This window comes from Gracilinanus agilis, chromosome 1, assembly GCF_016433145.1.
Source record: "Gracilinanus agilis isolate LMUSP501 chromosome 1, AgileGrace, whole genome shotgun sequence".
In the NCBI taxonomy this organism is placed as follows: domain Eukaryota; kingdom Metazoa; phylum Chordata; class Mammalia; order Didelphimorphia; family Didelphidae; genus Gracilinanus; species Gracilinanus agilis.
The window spans coordinates 89,857,075-89,878,426 of record NC_058130.1 but is presented as its reverse complement, the minus strand read 5'-3'; the positions used below and the strand labels follow the sequence as shown (position 1 = coordinate 89,878,426).

Here is a 21,352-nt window from a genome sequence, read left to right as displayed (position 1 = left end):
TCCATTTCCTGCTCAGAAAAGCAACGTCTCAGATTTTCAAACTGAAAATTTCTAAAAAAATTTAATTGTTTAAACTAAAAAATCCAAAGTCCCTTCTAGTTCTAATTCCTTTGGCTCAAATACAGGGCCTCCTAAAAGGCTTAGTGAAGGCTTTCTGGAGGAGGTGTGAACATTGGGCCTTGAAGGCCATGAAAGATTTAGCAAGTATAGCTTTGGTGGGAGGGCTAATTAGGTGGAAGAAAGAAACAATATTGAAATGTAGAGTGCATGTGTGTGGCAGAGTTCTGGTTTTACACGAAGGCCGCCTTTCGTTCTTTGTCGAGGTCGCCTTTGGATGTTTGTCAGGTTTGCACTCACTGTTACCTGAGGAAATAGTGGTGCGCCAGGAGCGGCGAGCCGCGGCGGAGCGTTCTGTGAGCTGGTGCAGAGCCAGCAGAGCAGCGCGCGGTACGGGCAGCCAAGTCCGAGGGGCTCGGGGCAATGCTCCACTCCAGAGGGAAGGCTCCGAGTCCCGTTGCCGATCGAGGCGCGGCGCGTCGTCTGCTTGCTTCCTTTCACGCGTTTTTTATCGAACGTGTGATATGTATCACCCGCCTCGGCGTGGGGAACATGGAGCGCGTATTGCATGAAAGCACCAGCATCACTGTATTGGGCTGTTGGCCGCCTCGGGAAGGTGGGGAGGAAGCGAATCTGAACGGCAAAATGTCAGAAAACAATTGTCGAAAATGGTTCCTCCGTGTCGTTGAACAACATTTTTTTAAGTTTTTAAAAACCCCAGGAGTGGCAGCGTCACTGACGCACGAACTCTCCACTGGCGCAGCTGGCAGCCCCTCGCGCCGTAGCGTGAGGCAGGGCTCTTGGCCAGCTCCCCATAGAGGATTCTCATCCCACCCGCAAAAGCGGTCTGGGAACCAGGGACGAGCTCGTCGTCGGACCCATCCCAGAGCCTGCCCCGGGGGGCTCCTGGATACCTGACTCCCTCCTGGCCCTTTCCAAAGGGCTGTCTTTGTGCTGAGCCACACCAGCGCCACGGAGGGAGGCCGGGTCTGCGGTTGGGAGGTTCCGGCCTGGCCTCAGACACGTCCTGGCCGTGTGGCTTCGCCCCCATCGCTTAGGCCTAACCCTCTTCTCTTGTTAGGCCTTGGAACCAAGACAGATGGTAAGGGTTTAAAGGAAGGGGTGGCTCAGGAGCCCTTGGAGAAGCAGAGCTGAGGACCACGGAGGCCTCCGTGTCCCGTGCCAGGGGGCAAACCCACTTAGGAGAGCCGCCTCCGGGTGGGCTTGGCCTTGCCGGCGCTGGGCGCTCCCTCCTTCCACGTCGTGCCAGAGAGGCCCGGCTTTGCCAGGTCACCAACCTGTCCCCCTTCTTTCCCAGGTGCTGGAGAGTCCGGGAAGAGCACCATTGTAAAACAGATGAAGTAAGTGATGGTTCTTGGATGGCTGAAGGGGACGTGTATGGACGGTGGCTAGTGAAGGGGCCCCGATGTGCGGAGGGATGGGAAGCATGTGGGAGAGGGCCCCATGTTGGTGCCGGGCTTCCTTTGCCTCCTGGAGCCCCACAAGCAGGTGCCTTCCCTCGGGGTGCAGTTAGGCCCACACTGGAAGCTTCTGACCCCAGCCTCGTGTCGGCCAGCAGTGAACCAGGCTCTGGACTCAGGACAGGCCACTTGGCTTCTGGTCATCTTCTTATGTAAAATAAATGCTTATTAGATAAGTAGCTGAATAAAATAAGAGTTTGGATGACATGGACCCCTCCAGTATCCTTACTCTTCTGTCCTAAAGTCTCTTGACTTGCTCAGCCAGGCTGTGTTCTAAGGGCCCCCCAACCCTCTAGGGCTTAGCGTCAGGCTCTCCAGGGTGGAGGAACAATGGCAGCCTGGCTCGAGCGTGGGCCTCCTGGTCTGTCCCTCAGCGTGGGACCCCTGGGCCAGAACTCACTCCTTTAGAAATGTCTTCCAAAGACCTCCTCCTGTTCCACCCCTAAAATCCATGGAGTTCTCAGGCCTTGGTTCTGGAGTCAAGAGAGGAGGAAACCGAGACCTGGCATGGGGGTAGTGACTTGTCCAGGGTCACACAACCCGCTTTTATTAGAGCTAGGGCCAAAGCCCACACTTCCCAACCTCACACAAGCCCTCTGTTGGGGCCACCCTGGGAGCTCCCGTGGCCTACCCCGACCCTACCTGCTGCTCCCAAACATTGTGCCTACTGGCCTAGTCCCACCTCATTTCAAAGAGGAAGACATAGCTTGCCCCGAGTTAAAGGGTTAGTGAGTAGCAGGGTTGGGATTTGAACCTCAGTCCTTTGATGAGAAATCCTACCATTAGGGAGGCCGTCAGAGGCCTGGGAAAAGAGCTCGGGGCTGGTGCCTCCCCTCCACCTCCAGTGGTCCTCTTGGGGGCCTGAGGGCTCCCCCAGGGCTCCGGTCAGGCTGATGTGATGATGCCGGGGCCAAGGGCAGCTCTCTCGGCTTCTGTCCTCCCCATCTGTGTGGGCCTGGGGCTCTGCTAACTCCGCTTCCTCCTTCTCTTCCCCCTTTCTGGTGAATTGGGGGTAACGGCCTGTGCAGGGCCCAACCCACGGGGTTGTCATGAGGCTCGACCTGGAGAATATCTTTAAAAATACTTTGTGGGACTTCAAGTCCCTCAGAAATTGCCACCCCGAGGTAGGCGCTCGGGTCCTCCCTCATAGGAGGATTGGCGCAGCTCTCCTGAGAGCCAAGGAAAGAACATGAGCCTTCCCCGAGGTTTGGCCGGCCCCGGGGGGGGGGGGGGGGTCAGCGGGTCAGCGGCAGGCGGGAGTCTGACTTCTTCCTCCCGCAGGATCATTCACGAGGACGGCTACTCCGAGGAGGAGTGCCGGCAGTACAAGGCGGTGGTCTACAGCAACACCATCCAGTCCATCATGGCCATCATCAAAGCCATGGGCAACCTGCAGATTGACTTTGGGGATCCTTCCAGAGCGGTACGTCCCCGGGCTGGGTGCCAGAGCCGGACAGGCCTCTCCTTAGGGAGCAGAGACTTCCCTGGAGCACCTCCAGGCTGTGGAGCAGGAGAGGAATGTGGGCCGGGGCAGGATCCCTGTTTCAGATGCTGGCCCCAGAGTGCAGAGCAGGGAACAGGGGTGGCGAGGGTGAAGCTGCAGATTCAGTGGAAAGAGGAGAGCCGCCTTGCACGAGCCCCAGGCCGGCCCCCACAGGGAGGTTTCCCCCCTCTGGACCTTTTGTAAAGCAGGTTCTGGACGGTTTTCCAGAGGAATTTCAAGTAGAAACTGAACTGAATGACCCGAGTTCCCTCCCATCTTGGCAAGTCTGTGACTCACCCCCTGGTTGTACACATGGAGAAACTGAGGCCCAGGGAAGCAACGGGACGTTGTCCAGGCGCCTGCCGGGTCATTAGCACCGTTGGCACCATTAATGAAAGCCAGCTGAGGTGCTTCTCTCCAACCCTTGTGAGGCAGGGACTTAACTACGTCAGGAGCTCCATCTTACAGACAGGGAAACTGAGGTCCCCACCAGGTAGCCTGGCTCCAGCCTCTGGTTTTCCAGTGAGCCCCTGCCCGGTCTCTGGGCTCTCCCTGCCGCTGACCCCGGTGCTCTGTCCCCAGGATGATGCCCGCCAGCTGTTCGCCCTGTCCTGTACCGCAGAGGAGCAGGGAATCATGCCGGACGACCTGGCCAGCGTGATCCGGAGGCTGTGGTCAGACGACGGTGTGCAGGCCTGCTTCGGCCGCTCCCGGGAGTACCAGCTCAACGACTCGGCTGCCTAGTGAGTGGGGCGCAGGCAGGAGGGTGCGGGGGGTGCCGGGCCCCCGGAACACGCTCCCAGATGCCATCCAGGGGCTAGCAAAGAGAAGGTGGCTGCTTATCTGTGGGGAGTGGAAGGAGGGGGCCAGGCCCCCTGCCCTCCCCTCACCAGTCATTCCCGTTGCTTGGGGTCCGCAGTATGGAGGGTCTTGTACCCCCTTGGGGGAGAGACCAGCCCTAAGACAGCCCCTAGCTAAGCTCCTGGAGCCCACACAAAGGGATGCGGCAAAAGGGCAGCGAGGTTGGGGAAGAGGGACAGATGAGGCGAGGGGATGTCCTGGACGGCCCATTTCTGTCCTGGCTCCCCCGAGACGAGGTGATTGACTCCCCGCGTCGGCCCGCCGGGCAGTGAGGAGGCGGCCGTCCTTCCCGCCTGGGGCCCGGCTCTGGCCTGGCTCTGGCCTCTCTCTGCTGGTCTCCACAGGAAGCCCGAGAGAGATGGACGAGACATTCCCCACCTCCCTTCTGGAAGACTCGTGCGGGAGGGAATAAGCCTTTATTTAGTGCCCGCTGTGTGCCTGGCACCGTGCTACGGGCTTCATGCCAGGGTACCTCCTTGGATTACAGCCGAGAGGGTCTTAGTCCCTGAGATCTGTAAGAAGACGGCCCGACGGGAGGACCCCCTGTTCTGGGGGCACCTTTCAGCCGGCGGGGGCCTTTCCCCGCTCCTCCTCCCTTCCAGATAAATGTTGAGGGGGGGGACTCGAGGCTCTCTGTGAAAGCATGCTGGTGGGGGTCCTCCAGTCCTGAGGTGCGCACCCCGTGTCAGAGAGGGAATCACCTGCCCTGGGCCAGCCTCGCTCCTTTGGGCTTCTCCCCAGACACTTTCTCAGGGCTGTTGTATGCCGCTGGGGAGGCACCCCCTAGTTTGGGGGATCCAGGCCTGGAGCCTGGAGAGAGTCAGAGTTCGGGGAGCACGTGGTCCGCAGGGACTCCAGAGGAGGGGGCGGGGGTGGGCGCTGCTGCCTCGACTACCGGGCTGCAGGGAGATGGGGGAGCATCCCTCTGCTGAGCACCCCCTGTGTGCCTAGCACTGTGTTTTATGGGGTCATATTTGATCTTCCCAACGACCCCGTGGCCTTGGTGCTGATAGCGTCCCCGTGGTCCAGAAGAGGCTGAATTCGAACTTGGGCCTTCCTGACTCCAGGCCCAGCGCTCTGCGCTCCCCCCGGCTGCCAGGGATACAGATACATAGAAAGATGGGCGCGAGCTCAGGGCCCTCCGGAGGGCGAGGCCACGCCTGGACGGACAAACAGACTGGGGCTGTCCCAGCTCCTTGCAGGCCTGCCGCCAGGCCCTGGCAAAGGCGCCTCGGTGCCCTGGGACAGCCGCGAGGCCGGCTCGGCCTCCTGCCCCCATCCCAGAAGCACGCTTTGGGGCGCGCGTTCTCGTGGGACAGCGGGGGGCCCAGAGGACAGAGCCAGGCCTGGAGTCACGAGGTCCGGACTAAGGCAGAAAGTAAAGGTTTAAAACACAAAAAAGAAAGAAAGCCACGTTCAAAAATCCTGCGGGAAGCGCCCCAGCCCTGCCAGACACTTAAAGCTCAAAGAGGCCATCCCTTGGGCTGGCCCGGGGGCGTCTGCAGGGTCCTCCAGCCCAGCAGGCCCCACTCTGGGCCTCCCCGTCCCCTCAGGGCTTAGAACCTCCCAAAGATATCTGCTTTTAGGCCACCCTGCAGAGAATTGTGGGAAGGCCGCCCCCTGGTGGGCCATGGGAGCTGGTCCTTCCGGTGCGGAGGGGCTGCCGAGGCGCGAATCCTTCCCTCCTCTCAGACTCGGCCCCGGGGGGCTTCTTCCTTACTGAGGGGATGGGGAGGGCTGGCCGTCACAGTAGTTCCCACTTGGGCAGGACTCTCGGGGCTGCCCAGGCCCTGCTGGGAGATCCGCTTTTGGGCCCCAGACTGCCCCACGTTGTCCCAGCCCCACGGAACATGGCGACAGGCGGGGCCGGATGGGGTGCTCGTTTTACAGCGAGGAAACGAGGCCCAGGAGAGAGGCGGAATAGCTCACCCTTAGGTCACCCCCAGGGGCATCCCCAGGAAGTCAGGGCTCGAGGGTGGAGCCCGTCCCTTTGAATCTGGTGCCCGCTGCGAGTCGGGCTCCCGATGCCCATCATCCTCCATCTAGAGGAGGGAGCGGAGGGGCCCCAGGATGGAACCGAACAGGACAGGCGGGAAGGATGCGGCTCTGGGCCCAGACGGCCCGGGAATGCCCAGCCCTCAGGGGTCAGCACAGTTGTGGCCGGGAGCTCTCCGGCCCTCGTGGCCCTTGGCTGGAGCCGGGTGGGGGCGTTGCGGCCGGCGGCCCTCAGGCTCCATGTCCAGAAGAGGCCGTGTTGGGGTGAGGAGGGCTGCGGGTCTTCGCCAGAGATCTCGTGGCCAAGCAGTGGTGCCGGGCAGGCCCACAAGCCCGAGGAGTCACAGGAGCTGCAGTCCAGCCTCCAAAGGAAACCCAGTGCCGAGCCCAGGGGCCCACACTTAAGTGCCCAGGGTCACACGCCTAGGAAGTGTCTGAGGCCAGATTGGAACCCAGGACTTCCTGACTCTGTTGTGCTGCCCGGCTGCCCCAGACACTTTCTGAGCCTCAGGGCCATTTTGCAAACTGCAGAGCTGGGGGGCCCACGCCAATGACCATTCAATCCCCCTCCCAAAGGGTAGGCTGGGGGCGGGGTCTGGGCCCCCATCCCTGGGGGACAAGGTCAGGTCAGGGACATCAGATCAGAGGCCTGCCGATCACCCGGTCCAACCCACCTATTTTGTCAATGGGGAAACTGAGGCTAGAGGTGAGGGAAAGACTTTCTGTGGGTGACACAGTGAGTGGCAGAGCCTGAACCAGAGCGCCTGGCCACGTGTCGCCGTCTCCCTGGCCTCTGGCCCCTTGTTCAGGCCCGCTCCGGCCCCCAGTGCCCACACCCACACCCAGCAGGCACTCAGGAGAGGCTCAGAGCCAGCCCTGCTGGAACATCCAGGGCTCCAGCCGGCCCTCTCCCTGCGCAGCCTCCACCTGACAGCTGTTGCCCGTAAGGTGTTTGGCACTAATGAGAGAGGAGCTCTGTTAATTAGCGGGTAAAAGGGAGCCGGCCCTGGGGAGCAGGTGTGTGCCCCTCCTCCTCCCCGCCGGGGCTGGCAGTGCCTGGGCACACCAGGAACCCACCCTGCGCCTGTCTGGGAAGCTCCGAGCGGCTAATTGCCAGATTACAGGCTGGAGAATTCCCGATGAGCCCAGCTAATGGCTCTGGGGCCACCTGCTTGTTCTAACCCATTTATGAGGTGGAGACGACACAGTGCAGCCCACACTGAGGCCAGCCTTTCCCTGTGTTGCTGGGGCCATCCTCCCCCTCCCCCCCCCAGGCAGAAGGAAGGCCGGGCCCAAGTCTGGAGCCACCGGCTCTGTCACAGACCCAGACCAGGCATCGGTGCCCCAGGCAGGGCGGGCCACCTCGACAAACATGTCCCCAGCACCTAGGGGGTGGAGTCCGTTCCTTTGGATCTCATTTTCCTCCGCTTAAAATGGCGTTTAGAGGACTGGAGGTACATCCTTGCCCCAGCTCCCTCTTAGGGCATGGCCAGGGTACGAGGGGAGCAGACTGGGGAGGGCTGCCGGGAGCCGCTGAAGCAACAAGCAGAGGACTGTGGGGGCCTGGGGCCTCCATGCCTGACCCTTTCCTCTTCTCACCCCCCAGCTATCTGAATGACCTGGAGAGGATATCTCGGTCCGACTACATCCCCACGCAGCAAGACGTGCTGAGAACCCGCGTGAAGACCACCGGCATTGTGGAGACTCACTTCACCTTCAAAGATCTGCACTTCAAGTAAGTGGCTAAAACCGGGAAGAGATAAAGCCAAAAAAGAAAACTCAGCCTGGCTCTGCTATAGAGGGATAAGAAGGGAGCAGCTGAGAGCTACAGTCACAGGATGAGGAATGGATGAGGCCTGGTTGCTGTGTCCCCCCAGAGGCTCAGGGGCAGAGGCTCTCCCCATTCCCATCCTGCCTGGCCTCCAGGCCTCACATATCGGGGTCAGGGCAGGTGAGTCAGCCTAGAGAAAGTTGAGATGCCCTCCAGAGAGAAACCATGAGCAGAGTGGGTATGGCCTGGGTACAAATCCCACATCTGCACCTGCTGACCCAGTGGCTGTCCGCTACGGACTTGTCCAGCCCTTTCAGGTTTGCAGAGGCCATTGTACATGTCATCTCCTGGGTCCTCTCAGCCATCCTAAGGGGTGGGCGTTAGCATTAGCATTATCCCCATTTTACAGATGAAGAAATAGAGGTTGAGAGACGGTTAGGTGATTTACCCAGGGTTACACACACACCCAGAAAGGACCTGAGGCAGAATTTAACTCCAAGTCTAGCGCCTTAGCTGTTCTGTCTCTGGAGAAGAGGCCCTTTGTGGTGCTTATAGCCTGGGAGGGGATGTAAAGCACCACAGAAGCAAAGTGTGCTATGAGGGCCTCATCCTTAGGAGAGGAAGTGGCTTCTGGATTGGGCTTTTTAAAAGAGTGGGTGAGTCTCTGGGTGACTCGGTAGAGAGAGTGCCAGGCCCGGAGTTGGGAGGGCCTGGGTTCAACTCTGGCCTCAGCCACTTCCTAGTTGATCCTGGCTGAGCCACTTAACCCTGTTGGCCTGGCCCTTGCCCCTCTGTCATAGAGCGTTGCTAAGTCAGAAAGGAAAGGGTTTAAAAAATAAAGAGGGCAGGTAGTAATCCAGCAGTGGGCAAGAAAGGGGGCATTCCAGGCACGGGGAACCCAATTAAAGGCATCTGGGCAGAGGCTGTAGCATAGGGACAGTAACGGGTACACCCGCAGAGCCACACACCCCACCCCACCCCCGGAGGGTAGAGGGCCTCAAATGTCAGGTCAGAGAGGATGCCGGAGGTTTAGGGCAAAGCCCTGGAGGCTGGCGCTGTGTCACCATCCAGACAAGAGCTCTGAGAGGGGGAGAAGGCAGAACCCAGCATCCCCGGCTCTAGGGCTAAGCACGGCTGAGGGTTGCTGGCCTGTGGCCCCTTGGGGTCCCTTTCCTGTCCTGGGCCTGCCACTTCCCAGGGTTCTCAGGGCCCAGGAGAGGAGGGCGGGCAGACCCTCAGGGTCCATGGAGTTTGTACACGTGTATCCAAAGGAGAGCGAGGCCCATTCCGTGTGGCGGGTCTAGGGGGAGCTCCAGAGGAGTCTTTAGGGGTCCTTGAGGCCCTTCTTCCCTTTTTCCCAAAGGACGGCACTAAACCACGTGGAATAGCTACGACAGGATTCAAACCCAATCCGGGACTCTTTCGAAGGCACCATGCTTAGAGGGAGAGTCAGAGAGGGGAAGGAAGGACTAGGGAGGAGAGACAGACAGACAGAGCATAGCTGCTTGCAGGCCTGCCACCCCAGCTGTCTCCCAGGGTTCTGTCCCAAGCACTTGGGAGGAGGCTGACACTCCAGGAATCGGACTCCTTCCAAAGCTTTCTCACAGCTCACTCACGGGCCAGAATCTAATTCTGACAAAGGCTCCAGCTACACACAGAAAGGAAGCAGGCCTTGCCCTGTGATGGTGGGCAATGTCTCATTTCTGGGCCTCAGTTTCCACCTTTGCCTGGTGGGGGAATTGGATTAGAGGGTCTCACGGGGCTCTCCCTCCATTTTTCCCCCTAAAGATTTTCCAAACTCTCTCATGACCCCCAGAACTCACAATGGGGGCCCCTTGGTGACTGCTTCCCCCCGTCCCTGCCTAGCCCTTGGGGCAGCCAACACCCCAACTTTCTTGACCTTAGCAAAACAAACATGCCCCCTCTCTTGGTTCCCCTGGCATAACACAGTCAGGTTTTAAGAAAGAATTCTTCCAAGGGAACACCAAGCAGAAACCCAGAATAGGTCAGGCAGAAAAGTAGCTATTTCATTCACCCTTTCTGAGTCTGCCTCTGTGGGCAGGAGTGGAGGGAGTCTGTTGTAAAAGGAAGGGGGTTTGGGGCTCTTAGCGAAGCTGGAAGAGCTGGATCCGCAAAGGATTGGGGGGACCAGGAGCAGTAAGGAGAGAGGAGCTCGGTGGCTCAGGGGATAGAGCCAGTCCTAAACATGGGGGGTCCTGGGTTCAAATCAGATCTCAGACATGCCTTTGATGTGTGACCCTGGACAAGTCACTTAACACCCCCGCCTTACCCCTATTGGAACCAACAGGCAGCATTGATTCTAAGACTGAAGGTAAGGATTTTGAGAAAGAAAGAACAAAGGTAGAGATGCAGTCCTCTCACCCCTTGTCCCAGGGTTGGATTAGGGGCTGTTAAAAAGTGAGGAGCCTCCCTGACAGAAGTATCTGGGACTCAGTTTCCCCTGCTGCTTCCTCTGAAGAGGAGCCAGGAAAGAGCTCTGTGGCTGGTGGTTAGAGGACAATATAATGGTTGTTAGAAAATCCCATCATGTCAGAGATGGGGAACTTAGGGCCCCCAAAGGTGAGGAGAACTTGCCTGTGCTTAGAGAGTGAGTCACCGACAGAGCCAGGACCAAACCCTGGTCTTCTGACTTCCTGCCCACAGGAAAGGGCTTCAGCCTTAGCACTGGCAAGTCGGAGGGTGAGCCGGGCACCCCTGGACCCCGCTGGCCAGAGAGAAAGGGCAAGGTGAGGCCTTGGGGGCCTCGTGGCAGCTCGGACTAGAAGAGCACATTACAGTGCAGGGAGCATTTTCCTCCCGTCTGTCCCATTCTACAGATGAGTTGGGAGCACGGAGGAGCCTGCACACCTGCCTTTCACCCTTGGCTCTGCTTAAAATGGGAGAATTAGACTCTTGGTCCCCCCTGTGTCTGCTCAGGGTTTTACAGGCCCACAAGTGCTAAACCCTAAGCCAGGGATAGGATTCCTGTTGTCCTGACTCAGCCCCCAGGCAGGCCCCTGACCAGAGAAAGGGGAATCCCCATATGGGATGATGCAAAGATCACATCCCAGTGGGCCAGGCTACCTGCCCCTGGGAAGAGGGGGCCCAGCAGGGACCAGGGCCCAGGCCTGCCTCTGCCACAGACTTCAGCTGGTCCAGGTTAGAACTACGTAGTGTCAGAGGATCATTCTTGGCCAGAATTCCCCAGCCAGGGGGCCCTTCCTTTTCTGTTTTTTTAAACCCTGACCACCTCTCTTAGGATCAATACTGTGTGTGGGTTGTAAGGGCTAGGCAATGGGGAGGAAGTGACTTGCCCAGGGTCACACAGCTAGGAAGTGTCTGAGGCCACATTTGAACTCAGGACCTCTCATCTCTAGGCTGGGCTCTATCCGCTGAGGCAGCTGGCTGCCTTTGGATCCCAGGCTTTTCTGCGCCTAGTCCTGGAGAGCTCGTTTCCTGGGGACCCCAGAGGTTCTGTGGGGGTTCTGAAGGGCCTGAACTCCTCATGCTCAGGCAGCCCCCCCTTGGGCCTGTGGCAACCCAGAATAGGCCAGAACAGCTGGATGGGCCACTGCCAGGGATGCCAGAACTTCCCTCCCACCCACCCCCCATTCTTAGCCTGGAAAGGAAGTTTGAGGGGGGTTCTTCAGGGAACTGATAGCTCTGTCTGTGCCCCAGACGCTGGCTCTGTGTGGCCCCACAGGGCAGCGCTGTACACAGTCTAGCCTCAAGGTAAGTCAAGCTTAGAGGCTACAAAGAGGCTGCCTGGGTTTCCTCCTTGGACATGTTGGGCCCAGGCTGTTGGCCTAGAACCCTCCAAGGTTCTATGATTCTGGGAGAGGCTTCAGACTCCTGGGGGGGGGAGGGGGAAGGGAAAGGGAGAGTGTTAGGGAGCCCCAGGAGCCTCCTGGGCTCACCGGAGCCCCATGCCTGCAGGATGTTCGACGTGGGTGGCCAGAGGTCCGAAAGGAAGAAGTGGATCCACTGCTTTGAGGGCGTGACGGCCATCATTTTCTGCGTGGCCCTGAGCGCCTATGACCTAGTCCTGGCCGAGGATGAGGAGATGGTAAGGAGTTCCCTTCCCCCCACCCCCACCCCCACCCCCCCATGAGCCCTCAGGGTCCCCATGCTGGGGGAGGGGAGAGGCTGGACAAGAAATTGATGCTGAGAGCAGGCTCAACGGGGCGGACAAGCAACCCAGGAGAACAGACTGGAGGGGTGGGCAGCGCCCAGGCCGAATGGCCGAGCTCTGTTCCCTCCCTCCTGGTGCGGGTCCTGGAGGACGGCCCCCATGGCACGCCCAGCCCTGACCCCTTGGCTGGGGCCTCCTCTCTAAGCCCCTCCTGCTCCAGCCTGGCTCCTCCCTCCATGCTCCACCTCCCTAGCCCCTCCCTGACCTCCCTCCTTCCCTCCCCAGAACCGCATGCACGAGAGCATGAAGCTCTTCGACAGCATCTGCAACAACAAGTGGTTCACAGACACGTCCATCATCCTCTTCCTCAACAAGAAGGACCTGTTTGAGGAGAAGATCACCCACAGCCCTCTCACCATCTGCTTCCCGGAGTATGCAGGTATGAGGCCGGGCGGTCCCCGGGCGCCCCCTGCTGGAGGCGGGGAGCATGACGGGCAGTCAGCCCCTCCCTCTCTGTCTCGGAGGGGCGGGGCCTGACCAGGTGACCCGAGCCTGTTCCAGCCCCAAACCTGGCCCTTTCTCTAAGCCCCCATTTCCCAGCACCCCCTTTGTGAATGAATACTCCTGGGAAAGGGAAGGGAGCTCCCTGGCCTCCCCACCTGGCCTTACCTCGCCAGGGGCACTGCCTCATCGCTAGCCCCCTCCGGAGAAGCTTCCTGTGGGGGGAGGGGCTGGGCCGCTCCAGTGGGGCCTGGCATTAGGGCGTCGGAGACAGAAGATCCCGGGCCGTCTAGGCCAACCCCATCCTTTTTGCCTCAGGGAAAAACGCTCAGCAAGGGCTGGGCAAAGAGGGTCACCCAGCCTGGACATGTCTGGGGCAGATTTGAACCCTTGCTGTCTCCCGACCCCAGGCCTGGCGCTCTATCCATTTCTGTTTCATTCTCTTTCCTTCTTTTAGAGTTTACTCCTTTTTAAGCCCTTCTCCTCTGCCTTAGACTCCATACTGGGGGTCATTTCAGGGGCTGGGCAGTGAGGGCTAGGGGACTCGGCCTGGCTCTGGCCCTGAGCCACCCTTTCTAGCACTCGCTGAGAAAAGCCCTGGGTCTCCCATCTCTGGAGGCCAAGGGTGGCCCCCAGAGAAATCCTCCCACCTGGTCATCAGACACAAACGCCGGGTCTTTGGCCTGAGCCATTTGAGCAGTCTGGCCTGGCCAGGCTGGAGTTTCCTCTGACCCCCTGGGAGACATTAGGGGACGGTCTGCTGAAAGCTCCGCTCTGCCGCTGAGAGAAGGCCCTGAGAGAGGTGTGGACTTGGGTGCTTAGAGCCGAGCGTTCGGCCGCTCGAGCGATCCCCAACTATCCTCCTCAAGGCACAAGGCAAGGAGCCATCCCCCAGGGACCGCCTCAGACCCTGCGGGGGCTGCCGGGCTCAGAGTCTCGGGATCAAACCATGGCAGCCCTGGTGCCTCGGCTTCCCTCAGAGCATACCAGGCTCTCTTTCCCTCCAGTCGCTGCTCAGGCACTTCTGTTCAGGCTTCCTCCGTCCTTTCCAGGCCAGAGGAAAACAGAACCAGCCGGGAGGTGCCTGGTTCTGGCCTTTTCCCAGGAGAGCTGGAGAGGGCCGCCTCCGGGTTATCTGGAGCTTTCTTCTCCCCCATTTCCCCTTTCCTTGCCGTCCGTCCTCCCCATGGCAGAGGCAGAGCCGGTGCCCAGGCCCAGGGAGGCTGGATGCCAGGGGCCCGGTGGGCACCAAGGCACACCGCGTGCCCAGCCTCCATCTCTCCTCAGGGGCAAATAAGTACGACGAGGCGGCCAGCTACATTCAGAGCAAATTCGAGGACCTGAACAAGCGGAAGGACACCAAGGAGATCTACACGCACTTCACGTGCGCCACCGACACCAAGAACGTACAGTTCGTGTTTGACGCCGTCACCGACGTCATCATCAAAAACAACCTGAAGGACTGCGGCCTCTTCTGAGCAGGCGGCTGAGGGCCGGCGGGTGGAGGTGAGAGCCGCTGCTGAGGCCGGGGCAGGTGGGGGGCATCAGGGAGCCCTGGGAGGGAGTGGGGGGGGAAGCCTGAGATGGGTCCTGGCTGCAGGGGGCTGCAGCATCCCCCTCCAACTTCCCAGTAACCAGGCAAAGGTGGGCCAGGGCTGGAGGGATGGGCAGAGGCTTTATTTGGGCCCTGCCCCCAAGCCTCTCTGATCTCTCCCCCACTCCCCAGGACCGCTTGAGCAGGAGGAGGATGCAGACAGGACCCAGGACGGACAGACAGATGCACTGTCAGAACGACTCCCACTTCTCCCCCAGGCTCCTCCCTCTCCCTCTGTTGTTCCAAGTTTCCGTTTCTTCCCCACCTAACAAAGAGACTTTGAGGCGGGGAAGGCAGCACCCCAAGGTGGGCCCCCTCCCCCCCAGCCCTGCCCCATCCCGCCATGGCAGCCCTTCCATCTGCTCCGCCCTGGCCGCCTCCTGGTTTCTCTTCTCTTTTATTCTGTGTTGGGGGGGAGGGTTTGTGGTAAAGGAGACCCCGTATTTCTCTGGCCAATAGCGTCGGCCCCTCTGCCTTGCCAGGACACCCCGGGCCGGCTCCCGGCCCCGCGGAGCCCTTCCAGGATAAAGCACAAACTCACCCTGAGCAGGACACTGACACCGATGACAACATTCCTTAGCCCAGAAGTCCCAAAGCTCCTCTCAGCTTTTCTTGGGCCTTTGTGTGTGTGTGTTTTTTTAAATAGAAAACAAAACTTTAGGGACCTTTATAGAGAGACTATTTAAAACTGTCCCGTACTCTGGCTGCGTCGTCCCGACCTGTGCTGATCACCTCCTCCGGGGGAGCCCGTGCCTTGGCTGGCTGTCTGTCTGTCTGTTTACATCTGTCTCTCTCTCATTGCTTGCTCTGGCCCTGGGGGCTGCCGGGGGCCCTTTACCTGGCTTCTGGCCCTGCCTGTGATAGGACAGCCGCCTCTCAGCCCCCCCATCCTCCTCTCCCCTGGCCCTCTCCTCTTCTTCTCCATCCATTCCACCCCCCAATAAAGGTCTCCAAAGGGCTAAGTCTTGAGTCAACTGCCAATGTCCCCGGGGGCTTCTCCTGTCAGCCCTGGCTCGTCCCCCTTTGGCAGCCCTCCCGTCAGCTCCATTAACTGTAGCTCCTTAGCTCTAACTCTAGGAAAGGCCGCTGCCATGAGGGACCCCATCCTCGTTCCTTCTCCTCAGCCCCCCGACCCTGCCCCAGGCCCCAGAGTCAACAGCATCGGATGCCTCCTCGCTTTTTTCACACGTTTTATCAAATTGTTCACCTGGTTTGAAATAATAAAATGTAGAAAGAAAAAAGCCCAGCCTGCTCCGAGTCTTTCTCCTTTGTCTTCTCTGTGGTGGCTGAGGGTCCTCTCCTGGCATGGTGAGGGGCACTAGGGCTCTCTGGACAAGCCCCAGAGGTGGGTGGCCCACTGGGCATGCGGGCCATCAATCTTTGGGCCAGGCGATGCATTAGCCCCATGGCTCCCCTTTTAACAGTTACCCCTTCTCAGAGGACTCAGTATTGAACTGAGGTCTGGGAAGTGGGGGGCAATGGAGCAGGGAGGGAGCCCCCAAATGTCACACTTGAACCAGGCAATGGGGAGCCAGTACTGAAAACAGCCTACCATTGGGCAGAGCACGAGGCCACCACCAGGTTCACCCTGTTCCCATCTCCTGGTGCCGCCTTGGAAGACAACGGTATTGCCTGGGCACAAAGCCCAAACTAGTCTGTAGGGCTGGGCTGGTACTCTGCGCCTCCCTCTTTGTATAGTAAGGGTGGAGGGGAGCTCCCTCCCAAAGCTGCGTGTATTCATTATTAGACGATTCTTCTTTTTTTTAGTCAAGATTACCCACTCCGTTGGGCCACAGAATAAATCTGAGAATCTAGGTGCCCCTTTCTACCTCAACTCATATAATTATTTTTTTTAATCCCCTACTTTCTGCCTTAGGATCAAGATTCTGTATTGGTTCCAAGTTAGAAGAGCACTCTGGGATGGGCAAGGGGTGCTAAGTGACTTGCCCAGGGTCACCTAGCTGGGAAGTGCCTCTTTTCCACTCTTCTTTTTTTCTTCAAAAAAAACTCTTACTTCTGCCTTAGAATCAATACCATGTATTGGTTCCAAAGCAGAAGAGCTAGGCAATGGGGGGCTAAGTGACTTGCCCAGGGTCACCCAGCTAGGAATCGTCTGAGATCAGACTTGAACCCAGGACCTCCCATCCCTAGGGCTGGCTCTCAATCCACTGAGCCACCCAGATGCCTCCCATTTGGATATCTTTTAGCAGAGACTGAATGATCTCTTGTTAAGCATGTTGTAGGTTAGAGTTCTTTTACCATAGGAGTTGTGCCAGAGTTGATCTTCCAAACTCAGGCTCTGTGATGCTCTTCTTGGTAGTGGTGAGGGGCTCGGCAATCAGACCCCCACCAGTTAGTGTCCAAGCCTCTGTCATTTTCTGAGCCTCTGACTTGAACTCATCACAAGCTCAAAGCCTCCCCACTTGTCCTGAAGATCAGCTCCTTTTTTGGCCACACTAGTTTAGGCCTTTCCAGCCCAAAGACTATTCTCCTTAATGGGAAAAGAGCAAAGCAAAATCAAGATTCAGAGAGTTTTGCCTTTTCTCCATCCCCAGTTATTGTTCCATCCCCTTGCAAGTAGCGATCCTGTTCCTTCTTTGATCTTCCTCTTTTTCTTCCAGATAGCTTTTTCAAATTATATTTTATTTCCATGAAAATCTGCCCCTTCTCCCTCCCTCCTCCATGGCCAAGAAAGCTTTAATTTTTTTTTATAAGTCCCTTTCTGTTTTACCTCAGTGTTATTTTTTTTTAACCCTTAAGTTTTGTGTATTGGCTCCTAGGTGGAAGAGTGGTAAGGGTGGGCAATGGGGGTCAAGTGACTTGCCCAGGGTCACACAGCTGGGAAGTGGCCGAGGCTGGGTTTGAACCTAGGACCTCTCGTCTCTAGGCCTGACTCTCACTCCACTGAGCTACCCAGCTGCCCTCAGTGTTATTTTTTAATTAAAATGTTTTCAACCCCCAAAATATCTGCCTTCTCTTTCTCCCAGTCCCATCCCTCTCAATTGAGAAAGGAAGACAAAAGCCCTGTTACAAACATGTATAGACAAGCAAAACTAATTCCCCACATTCACCATGTCCACCACTTCTCCATCCAGAGGTGGGAAGCCAGTTTCACCAGGCATGATTTGGAATCATAGTTTGTTCTCAGAGTTCTTTCGTCAATCTCCAAACTCTGAGCTTTAGCTCAATTTGGGGGTCAAGAAGATTAGAAGTGAATAATAATAGCTGATATTTCTTTCGTGTTTTAAGGCTCACCAGGCCCCTTACATGTGTTCAGTCCAATTGGACAAACATTTATCTAGTTCAGCTGGGAAGGGAAAGGGAGAACATGGCAGAGATGGAGATGGGAGGAAGGGGAGGGAACAAGCAATTTATCAAGTGCCCACATGTGCAGAGTAACCTTAGCAACGGGTACGCAGATAAGCAATACAAAATACATACAGAAAGAGACCAGAACTCTGATTTCATTGGCATAAGGAATTCTCAGCTAGGAAAATTCTTGGGGGGCAGCGAGGTGGCTCAGTGGATAACCAGAACTGGAGATAGGGAGTCCCAGGTTCAAATGTGGCTTCAGATGCTCCCTAGCTGTGTGACCCTGGGCAAGTCACTTAACTGTAATTGCCCATCCCTAACTACTCTTCTACTTAGAACTGATACTTTATTGATTCTGAGGCAGAAGGTAAGAGTTTTTTAAAAAATCCAGCTCAGAAGGTCATAGATATAGAACTGTCTTGAAAGCAGAGGAAGCTTCCTGAGAAAAACCAAACCAGAAAACTGAATGAAGAAAGTTGTGTTTTAAACCCTTCCTGAGAGCAGCAGCAGGTATAAAAGCTGATATTGTTCATTTTGTCTTCACAATAATAAAGAATTCAGGCAGGAATACTAAGAAAATCAAATCAAATAGTAATAAAAATTTTAAAGTAAAACAACTCTGAGGTTTCCATGCAAATCAGCAAGAAAGGACAGCAATGTTAAAGGGCTGTGGAAAGTGAGGAATTTTCTGGAACCGTGAAATGGTCCAACCTTCTGGAGATCAGCATGAAATGATACAAATGAAGTGCCCATATCCATGCTCTTTGATTTGGTGGCCCCACCATTGGGCATGTAACTCAAGGAAGCCAAAGCTAAAAATATGTCCACTGTGCATATACGTATGTGTGTATCTGTTTGTTCATTACATTAAAGTTCCCAGGTACCTGCCTCCCTCTTTTCTCTCCTCATACTAGAGAAGGCATTTAATAAAAAATATATATAAATATGTACATATAAAACTATGTATTGCTTGTTTCTATTCTTTCTCTGGAAGTGTGGACAACCACAAGTTATTCTTGAAACTATTTCTATTGATGTAGGTGTACAGCAGTAGAAATATTATATATAGCATATTATATATATCTTATGGATCAATGGACCCATAGATCAAGAGATCAATATCATGATGATATCTCACAGTTCTTTTGATTTGCATTTTTCCAATCGAAAATGACTTAGAGCATTTTTTCAGATGGCTTTTTGTAGTTTTAATTTCTTCTTCCAAAACTATCTGTTCATATCTTTTGACCACTTATCAATCGGGAAATTGCAGACCCAGTAAATATAAAAATACTCTTTGCAGCATTTTTTTGTGGTAGCAAAGAACAAGAAACTAAGGGGGTATCCACTAATTGAAGAATGTGGGGTTTTTTTAACTATAGGATATGAACGTAATCAAATATTATTGTGTGATAAATAAAAAATCCAAGGAATTCAGAACAACATAGGAAGATTTATATGAAATAATTAAAAGCGAAATAAGAAAACCCAAGTCTATAATATACATGACTTCAACAATATAAATTAAAACATCACTGGAGAACAGATAATGAAACATCCCTCTTCCTTAATGGAACTGACATGGGGAACTACTAGAAGGGAATATTATCTACATTCAGAAGTACTTACTGGCATTGGATTTTTTTTTCTTTTTGCTTGATTATTTTTCTTTATCCCATAGAAGTGTTCATTTTGGAGTGAGGTTGAAATAACAGTGATGTGAAGACAAAAGAAAAAGATACAATGAGCCTGAGAGGGATGGGATTTCAGACTGTCCTTGCTCTTTGGGACTTTTAATCACTTTTGATTTCAGTAAAATGAATACATTCTGCACAATGTCTTCTAATCTACATGTGAATTGAAGAGGACTTTTAGATTGTATGAGTTTGGGAAGGTCCTCAGTGGGATAGATGGGGGCACACATAAACCAAATGAATTACGGATTGTTGATGGGGATATATTCATACCCTTTAGACTAGACTAGCCTAAATCATCTGCACAAGTACAAAGGAATTAGAATGGTCTTGGATTCTTGGAGCAGCTCCGGTCTTACTGGTGCCTGTCTGGTTGAAGAGCCATAAAAGCTCAGGGGACCATTAATGGTTTACGCAGCTTGCGCTCTGTTTCCAGGCTGACTTTACCCTTAATGCCACTATAAAGCAAGCACTACTATGGAGAGAAACACCTCTCCCCCTTTTACTAATTCCACAGGGTATCCCTAAAATCATCTTTTTTGAATGGAACAAGAATTCAGCTATAAACTGGGGAGAAAGAACACTAATTCTCTGCCGTCAAGTTTTATCCAAGTCCAATTTGGGAGAGTAATGGAGCCCATGCTTATAACACCACGGTAGGTGGGCTCAAGTGTGAAGCTTTGGGAGGGTCCTGGGTTGGGAGCTGAGGGCTTAGCCCAGATTGTAAAATTATCCATGGGATTAATGCAGACAGTTTGAAACTGGAGCCCAGGAGGTCACTCTTATGTGGCAGGATTCACAGGGAATACCTGGGTATCAAACTGAGCTGAAGTAGCAGGAAAGGCTAGAATGAGATTGTGCATGCAAGTGTGAAGCTCAGACATAATGCTCTGGGTGTTTTTGGACCTTTTCCTTGTCCTTACATATAGCTGGGAACAGACACTAGATGTCCCAGTATGTGGAGACAGAATCGAGCCTGCAGATCCCCTTCCACACACCCTAGCCCTGCCACTGAAGCCTGAGCATGGTAGAGTAAAAGAGAAGCAGGGACAGATTCTGAAGAACTCAGGAGACCATGGCAGATGTCCAACAACAGGGACCTGAAGTGGTGTGGGGCCATTAAAATGGCATGTCAAAGTGGAGCCATGACAAGAATGGAAGAGACTGAATTGACTGGGAAAATCCTCACCTTCCAACCAACATGGCACCAGGGGAAGGCAGTGCCTTCCAATCCTTTTTCTCTGACTGCTTGTGCTTGCTTGCTGAGCCAATCTCACCAAATTCCCAACCAGCATTTCCTTCCCTGACCCTTCTTCTGCCCGTGTTCCAGGTAGACAAAGGGTGGGAAGGTAGACATCTATGGTTTGTTTACAGTTACCATACTATACTTCTAAAAATCATCAGACCAATAAAAAGGCAATGGTCTGAGGCCAATGAATGACCTTGACACTTGCAGAGGGCTTCTCTAAGGTGGTGAGTGAACTCGGAGCAGAGCTCAGAGGTTTTCCTGTTTTGTAATTTGTTACTACTATTATCATTATTTTAGAAAATTCCAGCAAGTACCCCCAAGTCTATAAAGAACTTGCCCATAGCTCAGGAAGTGGGAAGGGATGTGAATTCACTTGTGTAGAGCCTGAGTGCCCTTTGGGGAGGCTCAGATTGGCACAGTGAATGCCCTTTATCAAAGCCCTGGGAGAGATCTACTTGGTTGCCAAAACATGTGGTGATATGTGTATGTGTGAATACCGATATGTTGGATACACATAGATATAGATCCAAACGTAGCTGTGATTCAGTGTCAGCCTACTTTTCTGCAGGTAACAACATAGAGGAACAAGCCCCGGGTGGTAGTGGGGATAACTTCTATAATTCCACCAAGTTGACCCCTAGCCTAGAGCACTTGGCACCCCAGAACCAAGCGATGGAGACATAGCTGGATGTAAGAAAGAAAATGGGAAGTCAGAAAGTTCTCCCAGGGCCTGAAAGGCCTTCCTTTCATACAAGCTGTGTTATAGGATACTAGGATCCCAGTCTCAGAAGTGCTTGACCTTTTATCTCCCCTCGAAGGGGAGAGAATCAAGGGGCGAAAGGTCCTTGGATTGGAACCCTAAAGCCAGCCCCAGAGGGACCCCCTAACCCTTTCCCCTAGCCCCTTCTCTTTAGGCTATATGGGTAGGCAGCCATCTAGCAACCTTTGTTCCTAAATTAGGTTCAGTCTCTCTTCTTCTCTCCTACCCTCACCCACTCCCACCCCACAACTCCCTTTTTTTTAGAATTTTGACCTCGCAAAGCATTTTCCTCAGAAAAGTCCCATGAGGTAAGGTAAGTCCCTCCTTTCTCCCTGGGTCAAACTGATTCTATCACTATAGGTTTCATGAATGCCCATTGTACAGATGGGGTTACTGAGGCTTCTAGTGCTGAGCTCCTGACTCCAAGTCCAACATTCTTTCATGGACAAGGACTTCCCAGGC

The 21,352-nt window shown here is 55.0% G+C and overlaps 1 protein-coding gene across 1 annotated transcript in view; it reads left to right on the top strand.

Moving 5' to 3' along the window:
- Positions 1–15,120, top strand: part of GNAI2 (G protein subunit alpha i2) — a 71,174-nt gene extending 56,054 nt beyond the window's left edge. Inside the window, exons 2-9 of the mRNA XM_044677219.1 lie at positions 1,376–1,418; positions 2,820–2,961; positions 3,604–3,764; positions 7,484–7,612; positions 11,585–11,714; positions 12,066–12,219; positions 13,569–13,787; positions 14,008–15,120. Of these exons, the coding sequence (XP_044533154.1) occupies positions 1,376–1,418; positions 2,820–2,961; positions 3,604–3,764; positions 7,484–7,612; positions 11,585–11,714; positions 12,066–12,219; positions 13,569–13,759 (950 nt within the window). The 3' untranslated portion in view covers positions 13,760–13,787; positions 14,008–15,120. The remainder of the gene's footprint in view (positions 1–1,375; positions 1,419–2,819; positions 2,962–3,603; positions 3,765–7,483; positions 7,613–11,584; positions 11,715–12,065; positions 12,220–13,568; positions 13,788–14,007) is intronic.
- The last annotated feature ends 6,232 nt before the right edge of the window (positions 15,121–21,352 follow it).